Here is a 23051-nt window from a genome sequence, read left to right as displayed (position 1 = left end):
TCTTCCTCTTTTTCACTGACCTTCTACTTTACCAAGCATGATGCTCTTGTCTAGGGACTGCGCCCTCCTGATTGTAACCAATGTTGTATGTCAAAAGTACATAAGGGGAAAATCTCACCAGCCTCACTTTTTAAGGAGCATTCTAGCTATACTTCTTCCAAGACAGATTTGTTTGTTCTGGCCATCCATGGTATATTCAATATTCATCACCAGTACCATAATTCAAAAGAATCAGTTTTTCTCCAGTCTTCCCTTTTCATTATCTAACTTCTGAATGTGCACAAGGCCGTGGTTTGGGTCAGGCACATTTTAGTTGGGAAAATCTTCAATTTCTTCATTGTCTTTCATGATTGTTGCATACATTTGAATACTAGTTTTCTGTGTGTCCCATATGAATATTTTCCTATCATAAACAGCATTATAATTCAAGATAGATATTGAAATGTTCTTTTTTTTTAATGTTTTATTGTGAATTATATGATAGTTTACATGGGAGAACATTAGTTTTACATTCATTCTATTGTATATTGTTTCATTGCCATGGTTACAGTCCTCTCCATGCATCATCAACCAGCCAAAAGGTATACCCTGCAAGCCTGCCCCCTGCACTCCCCCCCCCCAGTCTTCAGCACACAGTCGCTCTCTCTCTCTGGATCTAAAGTCTCCAGCTGCTTCATCACTCCACGTCATCGTCTCTGCCTCCATCTCAGGCATCTGCTCTTCTCTGTTGATGGTCCTAGGGACCTCCACCCCTAGACTGGAAAATTAATCACTGCCTTCCTTGCTACCTTTACATTTCCAACCCTCACAATCAGTCCTGATAACAATTATTCACTATTGTATCACAAGAGACCCATCTGCATGAAATGTTCTTTTTTGATGATGAATGTGACACCATTCCTTTTCAATTTGTCATTCCTGGCCTAGTAAACCATATGACTGTCCACTTAAAAATGCTAAATATTAGTCCATTTCAGCTCACTAATGCCTAGGATGGAGTCCTAATATGGTGCTGTAAGATAGTATAGTATTATAATGAAATGTGCAAAGACCTGGAGTTAGTAAATCAAAAGGGAAGAACATATCCCACATTTCTCAAGCTGTAAGAACCGAAGAAGAACTGAAGTCTAGACTTACAAGATTGAAGGACTACATGGGCAAAATACTGACTAATGATGCATCAAAAGAAGATGGAAGCATGAAGACAGAGATGATGATGTGGACAGATGGAGTGGCTGGGGACATGGGACTCAGGGAGGGAGAGGGGCTGTGTGCTGACAGCCAGCGGGGCAGGCCTGTGGGGTGTATCCTTTGGTTATTTGATGATGCATGGAGGGAATTGTCATCATTGCAATGAAAGGAAATGCAATAGGATGCATGTGAAGCTGATGCTCTCCCATGTAAACCCACATAATTCACAATTAAAAAAAGAAGAAGATGGAAGGAATACAAAGAGTCACTGTACCAAAAAGAAATGGTGTTGAAGGAAGAAATCCAATTTGCACTGAAGACAGTGGTGCATTAGTGACTTATCCCTCAGAAGTGGACTACTTTCTCCTTCTTCTTAGTCTATCATTGTCTGGAAGCTCCACTGAAGCCTGTCCACCATGGGTGACCCTGCTGGCCTTTAAAATACAGGTGGCACAGCCTCCAGCCTCACAGCAACATGCCAGCCCCCACGTTAGGACCAGCTGACACGTAGTGGGTCTAATGACTGTTGTTGTTAGGAGCTGTCCAGTTAACTCTGATTCATTCATATCGACCCCTGTGCACAACAAAACAAAACACTGCCAAGGCCCGCACCATCCTCACAACTGTTGCTATGTTTGAGCCCATTGTTGGAACCACTTTGTCAATCCATTTCATTGGGGTCTTCCTCGTTTTCACGGACTCTCCACTTTGCCAAGAATGATGTCCTTTTCTAAGGATTGGTCCCTTCTGATCAAATGTCCAAAGTACATGAGATGAAGTCACACCATACTCACTTCTAAGGAACATTCTAACTATTCTTCTTCCAAGACAGATTTGCTTGTTCTTTTGGTGGTTCATGGTACTTTCAGTATTCTTCACCAACACCATAATTCAAATGAATTGATTCTTCAAACTTCTTCTTCGTTCATTGTCAAATTTTCACATGCATATGAGGCCATTGAAAATACCTTGGCTTGGGTCAAGCACACCTTATTCCTCAAAGTGACATTTCTGCTCTTTAATACTTTCAAGAGGTCTTTTGCAGAAGATTGGCCCAATGCAGCAAGTCATTTGATTTCTTGACTACTCCTTCCATGAGTGTTGATTGGGGATCCAAGTGAAAAAAAAAATCTTTGGCAACGTTAATATTTTATCCATTTAAATTTAGCCAATTGTCCCACTGATGTCTTCTTTTCCCTGATCCAGGGTCTAACTCAGGCTTACAGGTTATATTGAGTTTTCATGCCTCTTATGTCTCCTTTAATCTGAAAGAATTTTCCAGTCTGTTTCCTGTTGTCATTTCTGATTTATTATATAATTTTTACATAGCAAAACATATTGTTTTAAAAATATATCCTTAACTGTTTGTGAGGGTTGTAAGTGTAAAGGTAGACGTTTTGTAGCAAGGAGGGGAGTGATTAACTTTTTAGCCTAGGAACGGCGATCCCTGGGACCATCAAGGGAAAAGAGCATAGAGCAGGACCCTACCCAGAGAAGCAGTGATGCCAGAGATGGAGGCAGAGACGATGACGTGGAGAGATGGAGTGGCTGGGGACTTTAGACCCAGAGAGGGAGAGGGGCTGTGTGCTGATGACTGAGGGGCAGGCTTGCAGGGTATACCCTTTGGTTGCTTAATGATGCATGGAGGGATTGTAATCATGGCAATGAAACGATATACGATAGAGTGCCAATTGAGGGATGTCTTAATTCTTGAGTGCTGCTATAACAAAAATCCTCACCACTGGACCAATAAATAACATCAAGATAAATGGAGAGTACAGTCCAGAAACAGAGGACTCTAGGACCATCAAGGGAGAAGAGCACAAGCAGAATGTGGGACCTTATCCAGAGAAACAGCAACACCAGAGATGGAGGCAGAGATAGGGACATGGAGAGGGGGAGCTGCTGAGGACTCTAGATTCATGGGAAGAGAGGAACTAAAAGCTGGAGGCCAGGAGGCAGACTTGCAGACTGTGCCCTTTGGTGATGTAAATTATTATATATGCTTGAGGGTTTAAAAACAAAAACCAACAAAGAGGTAAAGTGAATAGAGAGAAATACTGTTATCTGATGGTACATGGAGGGGATTATAATCATTGTAGTGAAACAAGGTGTATGATTTGTTGAATGTAAAACTGATGGTCTGTCCTGTAAATTTTCTCTTAATCCACAATAAAAACTTAAAAAAAAAAATAAATGGAGAACAGATTAAAGTCATCAAAGACTTCATTTTGCTCAGATCAACATTCATGAAAGCCACAGTCAAGAAATCAAAGGACATATTGCATTACACAAATCTCCTGCACAAAACTTCTTTGAAGTATTCAAGTGCAAAGATGTCAGTTTGAGGAGTGAGGTATGCCTGACCCAAGCCATGGTATTTTCAGTGGCCTCAAATGCATGTGAAAGTTGGAAAATGAATAAGGAAGACCATAGAAGAGTTGATGCATTTGAGTTTTGGTGCTGGAAAATAATGTTAAAAATACTATGAATTGCCAAACAATTCTGTGTTGGAAAAAGTACAACCAGAATGTTCTGTAGAAGCCAGGATGGCCAGACTTCATCTCTCATACTTTGGGCATGTTATCAGGAGGGAATGAATCCCTGGAAAAGGACATCTTGCTTGGTAAAGTGGAGAGTCAGTGAAAAAGAGGAAGACCCCCAATGAGAAGGACTGGCACCATGGCAGCAGCAATAGGTTCAAGAGTAGCAACGATTGTGAGGTTGGTACAGGACCGGGCAGTGTTTCATTCTGTTCTACATAGGTCTCTGTGAGTTGGTAACAATTCGACGGCACCTAACAATAACAACGTAACAGAAGTACCACAAGTGGATGGTACAAGCAAGTTTATTCTCTCACAGTTTAGGAGTCTAGATGTTTTAATTCAGTGTCCCAGCCACAGGGAAAGGCTTTTTCTCTGTGTTGGCTCTGGGAGAAGGTCCTTATCATCAATCTTTCCCTGGGTCTAGGAGTTTCTCATCACAGAGACCCCAGGTCCAAAGGACAAGTTCTACTCCTGGCTCTTCTTTCTGAGTGATAGTAGGTCCCTCTGATCTATCTCAAAAGAGATTTACTCGATACAACACGAGTCTGTAGATTGCATCCTTCCTCATTAACATAACTGCCACTAATCCTGCCTCATTAACATCATTGTTGTTAAGTGCCACTGAGTCTGTTATGACCCAAAGCGACCTGTATAGAATTTCCAAAGAGCCACTGATGGGTTTGAACTGCCAGCGGTCCAAGATTTCACATTCACATCATTTGTTAAGTGACATTGAGTCAGTTGCAACTCATAGTGACCATAGGATTTCCAAGGAGTGGCTGGTAAATTTGAACCACTAACCTTGCAGGTCAAACTGATCTTTCAGTCCAGTGCAATAAGCCACAGCACCACATCAGGACTACTATTAACATCATAGAATACTTACACGAGATCACAAAATGGAGGATTCTCACATGATGCAGAGAATTGTGGCCTAGCCAAGTTGACACGTATCTTAAAGGGCCACAGTTCAACCCAAAATAAGAGACGACACACCCAGGTGACTGGCTCGGGCCACTGGGTGGTTGATAGTGCCCTTATCCTGACATGGGGATCGCTAGAAGAGAATTGAGTTTAACCGATTGTCCCCACCTCTTCTCCTTTCAGGATTTTCTGCAAAAGAGCAATGATCAGATTGCACAGATTGTCCAGCTGGTGCGTGGGAAGCTGAGCAGTGGGGCTCGGCTCACTCTCGGGGCCCTCACAGTCATCGATGTCCATGGTAAGCAAAGAGACTTCCCTTGGAGTTACTGACTGTCCAGGAACAATGGCCAGACATACCCCTTTTCCTTCTCCTGGATGGAATGATTTGGGGTATCCTGACTTCTCCAACTGAGAGCAAGGTGAAGAAGTCAGGAGAGAAACCAACATTTGCACAGGAGTTTTGTGCACTCCGTTTAATATCCCACTTCCCTAACTCCAGTAATATGTTAAGGAACCCTCCAAGCAGACCTCTTGCTGAGAACATAATGACCAGAATCTGTTCTGAGATTCACCAACTTGGAGTAATTTCCTTGGGCTAACAATAGCTAATATTTTTGAACACTCACTGGTGCTAGGCTTTTGTGCTGAGTGTTCAACATGTCTTATCTCATTTTCATTTCACAGATTAGGGACCTGAGACACAAAGAGGTAAATAACTTGCTGAGAGGCACACAGGTAGTAAATAGGTTCTTTCATAATTTCAAATTTCTGTCTTTATGATTTCCAACACAAGGGGCGGGAAATGGGCAGCAACGCAGAGAGGCAGTGGGTGAGGGAAGATGTCTTCCAGTTCTTCCTTAAAGATAAAAAGAAGTAAAAGAAGAACTGATGTCTTTATATAAAACAAACCACCCCCACACCTCCCCTGCATCATCACAAAAGAAACTAGGCTGGACCAGGCTGGTTGCCTGGCAACAGTGTCTCTTGCTCACGCATCTAGTTTCCTTCTGACAATTCCTTAGCACTCTTCCTCAAAGTTGATGCTCATTTCAGTCGGATTTCATCTGGATAGACTAGCATAAAATCAGGGAGAGAGAAGCAATAATGTGGTCTTCTACATAGCTGGTAAGCACGATAAGTACAGATGTGGTTACTATCCACGGTCCCCCAGACTCATTAGATTCCCACAGTGAGAGCATGTGCACACACATACACACACAGATGGAGCATAGAAATGGTATCCCCAACTTAGTTCCATTGATATTCACCTTTGTCCTGGTCTCTCATGCAGACCCCTCCTCTCAATACCAAAAACAGTTCAATTCCTCAGGAAAGAAGGAAGTGCTGTTTGGGTGTAATCTCCTTCAAGGACTCTTCTCTGCCAACTTTTGGATTTTATTGTTAAGAGGGAGATGGCTCTTCCTGAGAAACAGTAGACTTTCTGAAGGGTCCCTTCACAAAATTTCTGGACTCCATAGTTCTTAGCTAGTTATCTGAGCGCCCTGAAAAAAAACAACCAAAAATGAACCTCATAAGCCTATGTCCACTCTCTGATTACAAGTCGGACTGCTAACCTCAAGGTCAACGGTTCAAAATTACCAGCCATTCAATGGGAGAAAGATGAGACTTTCTGGTCCCGTAAAGATTGACAACCTCAGAAACCCTATGCAGTGTCGCTATGAGTCAGGACTGACTCCATGGCACATAATCACCAACCACCACCATGTTCACTCTCCGACTTAAGGACCACCATTACTACAAGAAAATTTAATTGAACTCACAATCCTTTGAGAGAAAGACAAAATCTAGAAGTGTATCACCTAGCTGGGTTTCAGGCCCCAGAGAAAAAAATATATCTAACGTGAATTCATGGGGTCCTTCCCTTACTAACGATGGCAGGCCAAGCTGATTGTTTTCTCCTAGGATATCTTAGAAGTCTGGAACAAGGCCAAAGAGGTCATAGTGGGGATATGGTAGCATTTGGAGAAACTATATATTGCCAAGAACTTGGAGTCCTGATGTGGCATTGTGGGTTAATGCGCTGGACTGCAGAGTCACCAACCGCTCCTTGAATACCCTGTACAGGATCGCTATGGGTTGGAACCGACTCGATGGCACTTAACAACAGTAACTGTGTAATAGAGGTTAATACTTACATAACGCTATGTGTGAAGCACGGTTTAATTTTACATATATATATGTAATATATACATATATGTAAATATATAATATATATAAGTGGATTAAGAGAGAATGCACTCTGGTAATGCAATGTTTAAGTGCTCAACTGCTAAGTAAAAGGTCGATGGTTCCAATCCATCAGCTGCTCTGTGGGAGAAAAGACCCATTGATTTGCTCCCATAAAGATTGTTGTTAAGTGCCGTCAACTCGGTTCCAACTCATAGCTACCATGTATAGGGTTTCCAAGGAGCCACTGGTGAGTTTGAACTACTGACCTTGTGTCAAGCACTATCCTACAGCACCATGCCAGGACCCCATAAATATTATAGCCTGGGAAATGCTATGGAGCTGTTCCACTCTGTCTTTTAGGGTCACTGTAAGTCAGAATCAACTTGATGGTATACAACAACACATAGATATACATTCAATATGTATATATATATATGTATGTTGTTATTGTTAAGTGCCGTCGAGTCGAATTCAACCCATAGCGACCCTGTATAGGGTTTCCAAGGAGCAGCTGGTGAGCTTGAAGCACCAACCTTGTAGTTCAAACGACTTTGCAGTCTGACACATTAGCCCACAGCACCACACCAGGACTACATAACTAACTCCATATATGCATATATATATTTTTTTTTCATAGTAATCTTATAAGACACATGTTATGTTATAACCACTTTATCGATTATTCAACTGAAAGACAGAGGTTAAGGAACTTGCCCAAAGTTACCTAGCTAGTTAAAGATGGAGCCAAAATTTGGACCTAGAAAATCTGAGTTTAGAGCTTATGGTTTTAATGCCTCTGCTATACTGAGGTAATCTCAGTGTGGCACTGTAGGATAAGCAATGGACTGCTAAATGCAAGATCAGTAGTTCAGAGCCACCAGCCACTCCTCGGTAGCCCTATACAGGGTCACTGTGAGTCAGAACCAACTCAATGGCACTGAACAACTCTACTGAGAGAATGCAGTTCAGCAGATTCTCCATCTGCTTCCTCGGGAAGAAGAAAAAGACGCCTCCCTGCGTGTTAGGGATGGAGAAGGCCAGTAGTTGAGCATAAAACTGGAGCATGAGCAGTGGCCGTGATACCTTCCATAGAATTCTTCCAACTGAGGAATTTCTAGAGATGGGAGGATTCTGGTTGCTGCACATGTGTGTGTTAACATGTCTGTGTCCCAACAGCTCGTGATGTGGTAGCCAAGTTATCTGAGGACAAGATTTCTGATCTGAATGACTTCCAGTGGATCTCCCAGCTGCGCTACTACTGGGAGGCCAAGGATGTGAAGGTGCAGATGATAACAACCGAAGTCTTGTATGGTTATGAGTACCTGGGCAACTCCCCTCGACTGGTCATCACTCCCCTCACTGACCGTTGCTACAGGTAAATGCTGGGGCTCCTCCAGAACTGAAGGGTGACTAGAGACGAGCTCCAGAGGGTTAGAATCTGGGAGGGGGGTTCAGGATGTCTTGTGTTCATTATCTTTACTCTACCTTTAGGGTCTCAAATTTTTAGCACTTTACTGAGTCCACATGACCCCAAAGATGATGACAGAAACTTGGCCTTCAGGGTAGAAATGAGAACCCAGTAGAAGTCCCAGTGCAAATTAATACATCTGTAACAACAAGGGGATGTGACTGTGTAGGATAAGCACCAGACTACTAACCATGAGGCCCATGGTTTAAGCCTATCAGCTACTCTCAGGAGAATGATGAGGTTTTCTGAACCCATAAAGATTTACAAGCCTCAGAAACCCTGTGTCAGGTGGTTATGAGTCAGAACCAACTCGACAACACTAAACAACATCATTGAAACTGATATGGTGCTTAAATGGAGAGCTCTTCACTAGTGGGACTCAAGATGGCACCTGCAGACGCCAATGCCAAGATATAGATGTGAAGTCAGATAACGAATCCAGGCAGAAATTCTCTAATCTGTGTCCTCCAACCTGGGGTCAGCAGGCCGCCTGATAAAGAGACACTGCCGTCCTGAGCTCGGCAAAGGGGTCTACAGCTCTGCTTGGAATTCCTAACATCAGAAATCTCGATTTTGTGAACTTGTCGGTTTTGTCATGCTTACGTTTTCTTTTCTTTTGTATATTTCCTTACCATCTTTGGAATCTTTTTATTGCCCTCTGCTTTTCTGAACTTCACTGTTACTGCTGTTTGCAATCTTTTTAAATTATAAAAATCATACTTGAATATTTCTTTTCAGAATACTTGATCACCTGGTTTCTATATCCTTTAGGTTTTGCTCTGTTTTCATTCATTTATTCCACTTGTTACTTAACAAACATTTATTTACGCTTTCTGTGCACCATGCATGGCCCCAAAAGACGCTGTCATCGAGTCAATTCTGACTCCTAGCCCTGCTGAATAGGACAGAGAAGAACCCTAAAGAGTTCGGAGACTGTAGCTCTTTATAGGTATAAACAGTCTCATCTTTCTCCCTCAGCATAACTGGTGGGGTTTGAACTGCTGACCTTATAGTTAGCATCCTAATACTTAGCCCATATCACCACCAGGTCCCCAAGGAACCCTTAATCTGCTGGAGAAGAGACACACCACTGATTTCAACAAAGTGTATGCTCACTGAAATCATAGATGCTCACACAGGCACTGTAGAACAACAGTTACCACATTGTTCATTGATTAATATTTATGTTGTATCTAACAAGTACCAATGCTATTATAGTTTGCTGAGGATATGAAATTGAACCAAAAAACCATTTCTGAACTCATAATCTTGTGGGAGAAATATGTTCACCACTCCATTGTTGTTGTTGTTGTTAGGTGCCATCAAGTCGGTACTGACTTATAACGACCTTATGCACAGCAGAACAAAACACTGCCTGATCCTGGGCCAACCTCACTATCGATGCCACACTTGAGCCCATCACTGCCGCCACTGTGCCAATTCATCTCATTGGGGGTCTTCCTCTTTTTCTCTGACCCTCCACCCTACCAAACATGATATCCTTCTCCAGTGACTGGTCCCTCCTGACAATGTGTCCGAAGTATGAGAGACGAAGTCTGGCCATCCTAGCCTCCAAGGAGCACTCTGGCTGCGCTTCTTCCAACACAGATCTGTTTGTTCCTTTGGCAGCCCATGGCACTTTCAATATTCTCCTCCAGCACCATAACTCAAAGGCATCAATTCTTCTACGGTCTTCCTTATTTACCGTCCAGCTTTCACATGCATATGAGGTTATTGGCACTGGTTATCTTTGGAATGTGGAGTTCATGAGAATTTTTTGCTTTTATTTGACTCATTTATGTAGGAATATATGAGTACAGATTGACATTTACTGATGAAGATCAAAGAGCACAGCTTTCGGTGTGAATTACATCTCAATGTAAAGAAAACAAAAATCCTCACCACTGGACCAATAAACAACATTCTTATCAAAGGAGAAAAGATTGAAGTTGTCAAGGACTTCATTCTTCTTGGATCAACTATCAACACGCACAGAAGCAGCAGTCAAGAAATCAAACGACGTATTGCATTAGGCAAATCTGCTGCATAAGACCTTTTTAAAGTGTTGAAGAGCTAAGATGTCAGCTTGAGGACTAAGGTGTGCCTGACCTAAGCCATGGTATTTTCAGTAACCTCATATGCATGCGAAAGCTGGACAGTGAATAAGGAAGACCATAGAAGAAATCATGCTTTTGAGTTATGGTGTTGGAGGAGAATATTGAAAGTGCCATGGACTTCCAAAAGAACCAGTAGATCCATGTTGGAAGAAGTGCAGCCAGAGTGCTCCTTGGAGGCCAGGATGGCCAAACTTCATCTCTCATACTTTAGACATATTGTTAGAAAGGACCAGTCACTGGAGAAGGATATCATGATTGGTAAGGTGGAGGGTCAGAGAAAAAGAGGAAGACCCCCAACGAGATGGATTGGCCAAGTGGCAGCATCAATGGACTCAAGCATGGCAACAGTAGTGAAGTTGGCCCAGGATCGGGCAGTGTTTCGTTCTGCTGTGCATAAGGTCTCTATGAGTCAGTACTGACTCGATGGCACCTAACAACAACATTGGCTATCAGGAGTTCTGGTAGTGTAGTGGTTACAAATCGGGCTGCGAACCTTAAGGTCAGCTGTTTGAAACTACCAGCTGTTCCATGGGAGAAAGATGATGCTTTCTGCTCCCATAAAGATTTACAGCCTCAGAAACCCTGTGCAGGGTTGATATGGGTCGGAGCCAACTCCACGTACATAACAACAACAATAACAATTGGCTATATAGTCAGGAGAAATTTTTTTAACTATTTATATGAGTCATAAATGCAAAAGAAAGTCCCCAAACCCAGATTCTTTCTTCCAGTTTCTTTTCTGTATCTTAGGCCTCAGGCACTGAATTCTTGGTATGTTTTTCCCCCTTTAGAACATTAATGGGAGCTTTGAAGCTGAACCTTGGGGGTGCTCCAGAGGGTCCAGCTGGGACAGGCAAGACAGAGACCACCAAAGATCTGGCCAAAGCTTTGGCCAAGCAGGTAGGGAAAACACCATCTACTCCTGCCTCTCTTCCCACTCGTCTCTGGAAGTTAGTGTGAGGAAGGTCAGGTGGTTTTGTGTCACAGGGAGAGTAGCACTCCAGCTCCTCTGGTTGGACAGGAAGGGAGGAGTCCCTGCACTGTTTCCTGGTGCAGGATGGTCCAGGTTTGATGTACCCATCCTGAACGATGCCCCCATCCTGTCTCTCTCTAGTGTGTGGTCTTCAACTGCTCCGATGGGTTGGATTACAAAGCCATGGGGAAATTCTTCAAGGGACTGGCCCAGGCTGGAGCGTGGGCCTGTTTTGATGAGTTCAACAGGATTGAGGTAACTGCTGCTAGGTTTGGACATATGGGAGCTTTTTCCAGACTCTTGACTCAATTAATTATGACGGGGTGTTGTCTCTTCCATGGCCCCATGCACAGAGAGATACTCAGTGGACTAAACAAAAACAACCCGAAAGGAGTCCAACTGACTATGTTAGAACCATCACCCCCACTTCCATCATGTTCATTCAGGTGCTTACTTACTGAATAGCTGCTGTGTACCAGGTCATCTGCCTATCTCTATGATACAAAGATGAGTAAGAGATGGTCTTGCTCTAAACTGTTGTGTTCTACTGTTGTTACTGTTGTTGAGTCAATTCGGACTCATAGCAACCCAGTGTGACAGAGTAGAACTGTCTTATAGAGCGTCACAGGGTAGACTATTTATGGGAGTATGTCCCCAGGTCTTTCCTCCCCTGGGGTTACTGGTAGGTTCAAATCACCAGCCTTCCAGGTTAGTAGCTGCTCACTTAACCATTGTGCTACCAGAACTTATTTCAATCTAATATACCCAAAGAAAGGCAACCACAAACTCATCTCCTTTAAGTCAGTTCTGACCTTCCAGTGGCCCTGTAGGACAAAGTAAAACTGCCGCACAGGGTTTCCAAGGGTGTAATCTTTATGTAAGCAGACTGCCACACCTTTTTCCCATGGAGCATGGTGGGTTTGAACCATTAACCTTTTGATTAGCAGCCAAGTGAGTGCTTAACCACTGCACTAGTATGGTGCCTTGCAATCTAGTATGTTGTTGTTGTTGGTAAGTGCTATCGAGTCAGTTCCGACTCACAGTGACAACGTATAGGGTTTCCAAGGCTTTAAATCTTCTTCTTGTTGTTGTTAAGTACCATGGAGTTGGTTCTGACTCATAGTAACCCTGCACAGGGTTTCCATGGCTGTAAATCTTTATGGGAGTAGAAAGCCTCATCTTTCTCCTGTGGAACAGCTGGTAGTTTTGAACTGCTGACCTTGAGGTTAGCAGCCCGATTCGTAACCGGAGCCGAAAACTCATCTTCCGCCGAGCAGCTAGTGAGTTCTAATCACAGACCGTGTGGTTCGCAGTCTAGTGCATATTGTATGGCACCACCATGCTCCCAATCTAGTATCTAGAAAAATAAAGCTTAAATGAAGCAAATCAGTATGATCAATGTCTATAGTGGTGGCACATGGGAGCTAATGAAGGTCAAGAAATTCAAACATGACATTGAATCAATAAACAACTTGAATACCTACTATAGTGTGGTGCTATAGGATAAGCACCGTACTGCTAACCGTAAAGCCAGTGGTTCAAACCCACCAGTGGCTCCTTGGAAACCCTATAAAGGGTCACTATGAGTTGGAACCAACTCACAGGCACTTAACAGCAACAACAGCATCAAGCACTATGCTCGGTGCTGAAACCCAGATAAATAAACCACTATGGAAAGTACATACACAAACCTGCTACAGAACTCACACTCTCATGCACATCAATTTTCTCTTATCTACCAAAACCTCAAATCATGCTCTATGTTTTAGATGTGAAGATCTGGTTCCCAAGGGGCTAGCTTCTCCCTTTGCTAAGTGAAAGGAACTTTGGCAGAATGGGAAAGCTGTCAGAAGCAGCAGTGGCCATCAGCCAGTTCTTTTCACCGCAGGTAGAAGTGCTGTCTGTGGTCGCACAACAGATTCTCAGCATTCAACAAGCCATCATCCGGAAGCTGAGGACGTTCATCTTTGAAGGCACTGAGCTTTCCCTGAACCCAACCTGCGCTGTCTTCATCACCATGAACCCTGGATATGCTGGCAGGGCCGAGCTCCCAGATAACCTCAAGGTAATCAAATGCTGGGGGTGCATTGTTGTTAAGTGTCGTCGTGTTGGTTTTGAATCATTGTGACCCTGTATAGGGTTTCCAAGGAGCACCTGGTGGGTTTGAACTACTGACCTGGTGGTTCACAGTCCAGTTCTGATCTTACAGCACCACACCAGGAGTGCACACCAGGGGGTACTTTGGGATATATGAATCACTGTAGTCTGCCAGGATCTCATAGAAAAGCCGAACCATAGGTTCAAGTGGCATTTTCAACTATGAGAATAGTGATGTTTGATGGTATTTAGATAATATCTGACCCCAGATCATAGCCACCTTCCCAACAAGGGATAGATATTTATTTATATTGTTGTTAGGTGCCATCGAGTCGGTACCGACTCATAGCAACCCTATGTACAACAGAACAAAACACTGCCCGGGCCTGGGCCAACCTTGCAATTATTGCCACACTTGAGCCCAGTGATGCCCAGTCTGTCTTTTTCTCTGACCCTCCACCTTACCAAACATGATAGCTTTCTCCAGCGACTGGTCCCTCCTGACAATGTGTCCGAAGTATGAGAGCCTAAATTCATACTTTGTACATTCCATGTTAATGCATGTTTACAGTTGTTTCTCTTCGTTTTGAGTTGTGCCCCATCAGCAAATGAAGGTCCCAAGGGCTTTTCTCCCACGGGCTTTACTCCATTTGCATCATCACGGTCAACTCTACTTTGAGGAGGCAGCTCTTCCCCAGTGTCGCATTTTGAGTGCCCCTCCAACATATATTTGTTGTTGTTAAGAGATGTGGAGTCGGTTCCTACTCATGGTAACCCAGTATAGGGTTTCCAAGAGTGTAAATCTTGTGTGAGTAGCAAGTCTCATCTTTCTCCCACAGAGTGACTGGTGGGCTTGGACCACTGACCTTGTGGTTTGCAGTCCAGTGCTTATCCTACAGAGCTGCTATGTTCCATGTACAGCACACCTAGGGACACTATTTCAGTTGCCTACGAGAGAGAACACTTGTAGGCAATTGAATCAGAACAGACTCAATGATAGTTAACAACCACCACCAGAGAGAAGCAAACTGGGCATGTCAGGAACTCTGGTGAACGCTCCCCGTGGGAACCATCTCATGAAGCTGGTTAAGTCTAAGTAGTTTCCAGACTCAACCAGCTAGAGAGAGAGACAGCAAGAAAGCACATTTGTCCCCACTATCTATTGCCTTGCAGAAGAATGAAAGTGCTTCTGCAGGAGAAGAGAGAGAAAACCCATCTTCAAGGGAGCATGTCCTGTGTGCCCTTAACATAGTGGTCTCATGGACAGGAAATAAGATGAGGTGTCTTCTTATGGCCTCGGCTGCATGGAAAGACCAACCAGAGGGAGATGTCCAGGCCTACTCCCTTAGTGATTTCATTCTAATTTATTGCTCCAGCTCTCTGAGGGGAAGAGACCAGAGAGACCCAACCATACCCTCATCTACTGACTTGGTGGTGGTGGTTATGTGCCATGGAGTTGATTCCAACTCATAGCGACCCTGTATAGGGTTTCTAAGGCTATAAAAATTTTTTTTAAGTTTTTATTGTGAATTATGTGTTAGTTTACATGGGTGAACATTATCTTTACATCCATCCTATCGTATTTTGTTTCATTGCAATGATCACAATCCCCTCCATGCATCATCAGACAACCAAAGGGTACACCCCACATGCCTGCCCCCTGGCTACTAGCACACAACCCCTCTCCCTCCCTGAGTCCAGAGTCCCCAGCTGCTCCTTCTGTCCAGGTCATCATCTCTGCCTCCATCCCTAGTGTCACTGCTTCCCCAGACAGGGTCTCGCACTTCGCTTTTCTCCCTTGATGGTTCCAGGGATCTCCCCTCCTGGACTGCAAAATCAGCCACTCCCCTCCTTTTGTTACCAAACATTTACATTTACCTTTCCAACATTCACTGTCATACCTGATAGCAATCATTCCCTATTGAACCACAGGAGTCCTTTCCCCCTCACCTTTTATCAACCCCATCCAGACAGGTTGGAAGCAATTCAGTGGCGATTCTACCTTTCCTTGTATCTTCTGGAGCTAGGTTCCCTTTTGCAAGCTTGTAAGCCAGTCACTTCTTCCCTTTGTAGTCCCATTATTTGGGGTAGCCAATGTCTAAGTTCCCCCTCCCTATAGACCCTGTGTACCAAGGGGGTGGGAATGATCTTCACTGTAGAGATTTGTCCACTCCTTTGTCATACTGCATCCACAAGCATAGGTTAAGTTCATCCACTTGCAGTGGGTTACTCCTTTTTTTTCCTCTTCTTTCTTCCTCTAGTTATGTTCTGATCATCCAGCCATTGATGCCAGGTCAAATGGGTACTATCTACAAGTGTGGGTGTTCTTGTGCAGCTCCCCTCACTTCATATCAACTGGGTGCTTCACACTCCATTCTAGTCCTCTGGGGCCATGTCCCTGCCCCTGGGCCCAGGAGTTCCCTAGGTCTCATCATACTGCTGGTTAACCAGGTCTCAATCCAGGTTAACAGGAGTCTATTGAATGTGGTCAGACTTAGTTCACAACTTCATTGCTGTTTTTCCCCCACATCCCCTTATTGGTGACCAACGTGGTCAGCAGCAGGACCTTATGCCTACTAGTGTTTTCCATTTGCGTTTCAGTCTTGGAAGGGGGTTTGCCTTGAGGGGACCTGACCACTTGCCTTTATAGCTCCCTGGGGAACAACTTGCTTGTTCTTGTGGTAGTCAATTGGACTGCTGTTATTGTTTTTGATTTTTTCTGCTGGTCTTACTTTCAAGAAATATCTTCTGTTCTTCTAGCTGCTTCAGACTGGTCTGTGTGTCCTTTCAAGTGGAAATGTCCCACCTCAGAAGATTCTGGGAGGGAATCAGGATTCTACCTATGGTCTTGTGCAATGCAAAGGCTTTGCAGGCAGCCTCCTTTACTGGGCAAGTTCTAGCCCCATTTTAGGTATTCCAATCAGTTATAAGCTATAGATGGACTTACAAGCTTTCTCTGGTGATGTTTCTGGCTATTCCTCTCTCTCCCCCTTCAAGTGTCTATTTTACAATAGTAGGCAAGGGAAACCAAGATTCAAAAGACAGCCAAAAACAAAAAATAAAACAAAAAAGACAGCCAAGCATCTTAACATCAATTCCCCACTTTTACCCATTCACACCATGCCTCAATCTTTGTATCCACGAGCCCTGTTGTTCCACGGTTGTGCTTACATCATTATTTACCTCTGTCCTATTTAGCCCATATAAACCTGCCTAGCTATTCTCCCATCTGCCTTATTTTTACTTTCCCCTTCTACTGTATGCACCCCCCACTAGGACCCAAACTATACTGTGCCTATTTCCTACCCTGTGCTCTACCTTCCCCTTTCTCCCCCTCACCTCACCCCCATACACCTTGGTAACCAACAAAAAAATACAAATAATTTAAAAAATAAAAGATAAAATTTCCCCCCTTTTAGTGAGGGTGCTTTTTCTTATTCTTTTACAATAATGGTCCTATGCCATATTTCTCCTTTTGTGACTGACTGATTTCACTCAGCATAATGTCCTCAAGTTTCATCCATGTTATGTGGTCGCCTGCTGCTTCCTTGATATTCTTCAAGGTAACATAATATTCCATTGTGTGTATATACCACAATTTGTTTATCCATTCTTCCATTGATGAGCACTTAGGCTGTCTCCATCTTTTTGCTATTGTAAATAGTGCTGCTATGAACATTGGTGTGAATATATCTACTTGTGTTATGGCTCGTATTTCTTGTGGATAAATTACCAAGTAGAGGAATTGCTGGATCATAAGGTATCTCTATTTACAACCGTCTGAGGAAGCACCATATTGATTTCCAGAGTGGTTGGACCATTTTGCAATCCCACCAGCAATGTAGGAGGGTCCCAGTCTCTCTACATCCTCACCAACATTTATTGTCCTCTACTTTTTATATCTTTGCTATTATTGTTGGTGTGAGATGATAGCTTATTGCTGTTTTGATTTGCATCTCTCTAATGGCTAGTGATAGTGAACATTTCTTCATATGTTTGTTGGCTGCCTGGATCTCTTCCTTGGTGTAGTGTCTATTCATGTCCTGTGCCCATTTTGTAATTGGGTTATTTGTCCTTTTCTTGTAGAAGTGTTGTAGATTCCTGTATATTTTATAAATGGGGCCCTTGTCTGATGTGTCGTTGCAAAAAATTTTTTCCCATTCTGTAGCATCCTTTTTTACTCTTTTGATAAAGTCTTTTGATGCAGTCTTTTGATGCACATAAGTTTTTAATTTTTAGTATGTCCCATTGATCTATTTTGTCTTCTTTTGTTTGTGTAAGTTTCAAAATGTTTGATAGTCTGTGTTTCGTAGTAAGTCTCTCACATTTGTCTCTATTTTTTCATTGATGGCCTTTGTAATTCTGGGATTCACATTTGGGTCTTTAATCCATGCTGAATTGGTTTTTGTGTAAAGCATGAGGTAAAGGTCTTGTTTCAGTCTTTTGCATATCACTTTCCAATTCTGCCAGCACCATCTGTTGAAGAGACCATTTCCTCCCCATGCAATATACTTAGGTACTTTGTCGAAAATCAGTTGGCTGTATATGGATGGGTTAATTTCTGGAATCTCAATTCTGTTCCATTGATCAATGTATTTTCCTTATACCAGTACCAGGCTGTTTTGACCACTGTAGCCATGTAATAAATTTTGAAATCAGGGAGTGAGGGGCTTTGCACTTGTTCTTCTTAAGCAGTGCTTTGTTTATCCTGGATCTCTTTCCTTTCCATATAAAGTTTGTAATTGTTTTTTCCATCTCTTTGAAGAATGTTGTTGGAATCTGGAATGGGATTATATTATATGTGTAAATTGCTTTGGGCAGTATTGACGTTTTTACAAAGTTAAGTCTTCTTATCCAGGAGCATGGTATATTCTTCCATTTTAGTAGGTCTCTTGGTTTCTTGTAGTAGTGTTTTGTAGTTTTCTTTGTATAGGTCCTTTGTTTCTCTGGTTACATTTATTACTAGATATTTCATCCTTTGGGTGGCTATTTTAAGTGGTACTGTTTTCCTGATGTCCTTTTTAGTGCTGTTGTTATTAGTATAAAGGAATCAACCTGATTTTTGGATGTTGATTTTATACCTGCCACTTTGCTGAATCCTCCAATGACGTCTAGTAGCTTTTTTACTGAGTCTTTGGGGTTTTCTATACATAGAATCATATCTTCTGAAAATAGAGTTTTACTTCCTGTTTGCCAATTCAGATGCTCTTGATTTCCCTTTCTTGCCGTATAGCTCTGGCTAAGACTTCTAGCACAATATTGAATACGAATGGTGACAATCTTTGTTTGGTTCCTGTTCACAGAAGGAAGGCTTTCAGTTTCTCTCCATTGAGAGTAAAGTAGGCTGTTGATTTTGTATGTATGCTCTTGATTATGTTGAGGAATTTTCCTTCGATTCCTACTTTGTTGAGTGTTTTTATCAGGAATGGATGCTGGATTTTGTCAAATGCCTTTTCTGCATCAATCGATATGATCATGTGGTTCTTTTCCTTTTTCATGTTTATATGGTGGATTACATTGATTGTTTTTCTGATGTTGAACCATGCATCATTGATATGAATCCCACTTGGTCATGATGTATTATTTTTTTTGATGTACTGCTGGATTCTGTTGGCTAGGATTTTGTTGAGAATTTTTTGCATCTATGTTCATGAGGGATATTGATCTATAATTTTCTTTCTTAGTGACATCCTTCCCTTGTTTTGGTATGAGGGTTATGCTTGCTTCATAAAATGTATTAGGAAATTTTCCATCCTCTTCTATATACTGGAATAATTTGAGTAGAATTGGTGACAACTTTTCCCTGAATGTCTGGTAGAAGTTACCAGTGAAGCCATCTGGACCTGGACTTCTTTTGCTTGGGAGTATTTTGATGACCTGATCAATTTCTTCTATTGTTAGTGGGTCTGTTCAAATCTTCTACTTCACTCTGTGTGAGTTTAGGTAGGTCTTGTTTTTCTAAAAATTTATCCATCTCTTCTAAGTTCTCAAATTTGTTGGAGTACAACTCTTCATAGTATTCTGTTTTTTTTCCTTTTGATTTCCTTTGGTTCCGTTGTGACATTGTCCGTGTGGTTTCTAATGCATGTTATTTGTGTCTTCTCCCTCTTTTCTTTTGTTAGGTGTGCCAATGGTTTGTCAATTTTATTAATCCTTTCAAAGAACCAGCTTCTTGTCCTGTTGATTCTTTCTATAGTTTTTCTGTTTTCTATCTAATTTATTTCTGCTCTGATCTTTATTATATATTTTCTTTTGGTGACTGTAGGTTCCCTCTGTTGGTCTGTTTCTAGTTGCTGGAGTTGCTGTGTTAATGTGTTAATTTTGATTCTTTCTTCTTTTTGAATGTGTGCATTTATCACAATAAATTGTCCTCTCAGCACTGCTTTCTCCGTGTCCCAAAGATTTTGGTAGGTTGTGTTTTCATTCTCGTTTGTTTCTAGGAACTTTCCGAATTCATGTTTAATTTCTTCTATTATCCAGTCACTCTTTGTTGTTGTTGTTGTTGTTAAGTGCCATCGAGTCGGTTCCGACCCATAGCGACCCTGTACAGGGTTTCCGAGGGTGTAAATCTTTACGGGAGTAGAAAGCCTCATCTTTCTCCCGCGGAGCAGCTGGTAGTTTCGAACCGCTGACCTTAAGGTTTGCAGCCCGATTCGTAACCACTACGCTACCAGAGCTCCTTAGAAGGGTATTATTCAGTTTTCATGTATTAAACTTTTATTACCTTGGTCTTCTTATTGTTAATTTCTAATTTTATAGCACTGTGGTCTGAAAAGATGCTTTGTAGTATTTTGATGTTTGTAAGTTTATGGAGGCTTGCTTTGTGACCACTTCTCCTTCTCTCTGGGAATGGAAGAGTCAGGTTGATCCTTAAGTGTGACTCCTCTACTTTAGGTCAATATTAACCAGTAAATGTAGAAGTCAAATTTGAACCCATTTCCTCATTTATGCCCCCAGCCTGCACCTCTCAGAGCCAACAACCATGTTTGATCTGCACAAGCAACTTTCATGAGACAGTGTAGCAGAGTAGAAAGCACCCTAGGGATTGACATCTGAAAGCCTGAGTTCTAGTCCTGGCTCTGCCTCTAACTGCATGATGTGGGCAAGTCACTTCAGGTATCTGGGGTCACATCTCCTCTAAGATCTCAAATAATAACAACGAAGGTTGATGCTTACTGAACATTTATCATTTTCCTAAAGACTTCACTTAGATTATATCATTTATTCTCAAGTCTACGAAGAGGGTAAAGTTATTAACACATTTTGAGAGGAAAGACTGAGATCTAGAAGATTCAAATTGTCCCTCTAGCAGTCACTTATTTAACTTACCCACAAATGGCAGATGGCAGAATGAGAACTCAAAAGCAGGATTTGTCTGACTTCAAGATTCTTCCAATATATGTTGGGTCCTGCATTCCTAAGTGATTTCTACTGTCCATATTGAAGCATGGGAAGCTCTAATGGTTGAATGATGAGATGTGTTATTAGTGTTATTATTTATTAGTTTGATGTAGTCTTCCCAAAGATGTGTGTGTGTGTTTATGTATATATATACACAAGGAGCTCCGGTAGCATAGTGGTCTTCATTTGGCATAGGAGAATAAAGTGTTATTGTTGTTGTTGTGAAGTGCCGTTGAGTCGATTCCACTCATAGTGACCCTGTATAGGGTTTCCAAGGAATAGCTGGTGAGTTTGAACCATTGGGATACCCGAATTTAGGGCTTTCCACACAGGGTCCCAGAGTCCTGGTGTCACTGTGGGTTAATGCACTGGACTGCAAAGTCACTTTGAAATGCAAGGTCAGCAGTTCAAGCTCACCAGCTGCTCCTTAGAAACCTTATACAGGGCCGCTATGGGTCAGAAGTGACTCAACAGCATTCAACAACAACATGGGCCCACTATGATAATTCACACCTGGACAGGGTTAGTGGGGAGATTAGTTGAACAGTGCATCCATCCAGTGAAGATGGCCCTTCACATTAACTTGTTCTGCAGCCCTCCTTTTGATTGTCATGGATGTGTTCTGAATGCTCATGTTGTTTCTCACTGCCTGTTCCGATGAGCTTTCCCCCATATTCATAGTACTTGTCCGGGTTCTGACTAACTGGGTGTCTCTTTTCCAGGCCTTGTTCAGGACAGTGGCCATGATGGTACCAGATTATGCCCTGATTGGAGAAATCTCCCTCTACTCTATGGGCTTTCTGGACTCCAGAAGGTAGATGCTGGATCTTATGCTTTCTAGTCCATTATGAAAGGCTCTTAAAATAAAAATTTAATCTGGTAGATTCAAGATGAGTTACCCATTGGGAAGAAAGAAACAGATTTGAGAAACTTGCTTCTGCTCCCCAGCTGAGATCTGTAAGCGTATGGTGCTGGCCTTGATCCTAACCCCATCCCTACCTGAGAATTGTCCAGGTTCCCAAGAGACCCCTTGGTTTACATTTAGAAAGTCACCAAATGTTTCCTGCCCACCCCTCACTCTAACATACATTGCTAAATGGCTTAAGGTGAGACAGTGTAAATTATTCTAAGATTGAAGAGGAAAATTTAGTATAGTTTATGATCAACATTGTTATCAAGTTAATATTTATTGCCTAAGTTATCTCTAATTCAAGTGTTAACCCGTTTTCAAACACATCCACATCAGCCAACACATGCACCAAGAGTAATTGATATTATATTAATATTATTTGTAAAGTGACTTATAATGATCTATTCCAAATTTTATAGCCATTGTCTAGGCCACAATCAATTGATTTTTTTCTGTCAAAATAGATGTCTCTATAGATGCCTTTGTGTTGTAATACGTGTAAGGGGTGCAATGAACGTGTCACCCTTCCTTGGCCAAGAGACTGCCTTAGATTGTCAGTGTTCTGTAGGAGGCCTGGATTACATTGGTTTGCTCATCCAATTTATTTATTCTATTGGGAAGCACTTATCAAGCGTCCACCTGATACCAACCCCTGTGCTAGGGGGCTGGTGAGCAACATAGACCCTTTGCTTTTACAGTAATTCAGTTTTGTAAACAGGATCCCCATCATGGAAGTATGCAGATATATATTAGTGAGGGTAACCCTAACCCCCAAATCCAATGACTTACAGGAGAATTTGGTTTTCACTGGCTGGAAATCCAAAATGAGTGTGGTCAGGGGCAGTTCTTGTCCAAGGGATGATTACTTGCATCTTGTGGCTACAATACATGAGCACGGGAGGAGGGACTTTTATGAGCTATCCCTAAAGTGGCATACTTCCCTTCCATTCACATCCATTGGCCAGAACACAGTGGGATGGCGACACTTAACTGCATGGGAGACTGGGAAATGTGGTCCACTTGTGTGCCAAGAAGAATATGAAACAGTAGTGCACTAATATACATATGTGTGTAGAGTATTAAATTTTGAATAGCTTTTCTTAAAGAAGCCAAAATATTGCATTATTCCAGGAATTAAAAAAAAACAACAAGTTCACTATAGTCCTACTCACCACGGATTAGCAATCTTATGTGTTCTTAAACTGTGTGTGTGTGTGTGTGTGTGTGTGTGTGT

General features: G+C 42.3%; 1 protein-coding gene across 1 annotated transcript in view; it reads left to right on the top strand.

Moving 5' to 3' along the window:
* Positions 1-23051, top strand: part of DNAH3 (dynein, axonemal, heavy chain 3) — a 230804-nt gene that overhangs the window by 100624 nt on the left and 107129 nt on the right. The window contains exons 28-33 of the mRNA XM_006875979.1: positions 4845-4959; positions 8028-8226; positions 11228-11336; positions 11551-11664; positions 13298-13474; positions 21630-21721. Of these exons, the coding sequence (XP_006876041.1) occupies positions 4845-4959; positions 8028-8226; positions 11228-11336; positions 11551-11664; positions 13298-13474; positions 21630-21721 (806 nt within the window). The remainder of the gene's footprint in view (positions 1-4844; positions 4960-8027; positions 8227-11227; positions 11337-11550; positions 11665-13297; positions 13475-21629; positions 21722-23051) is intronic.

This window comes from Chrysochloris asiatica, unplaced genomic scaffold (assembly GCF_000296735.1).
Source record: "Chrysochloris asiatica unplaced genomic scaffold, ChrAsi1.0 scaffold00348, whole genome shotgun sequence".
Taxonomy (NCBI): Eukaryota; Metazoa; Chordata; class Mammalia; order Afrosoricida; family Chrysochloridae; genus Chrysochloris; species Chrysochloris asiatica.
Note: the sequence above shows the minus strand (reverse complement) of the source record. Positions and strands in the feature narration are given on the sequence as shown.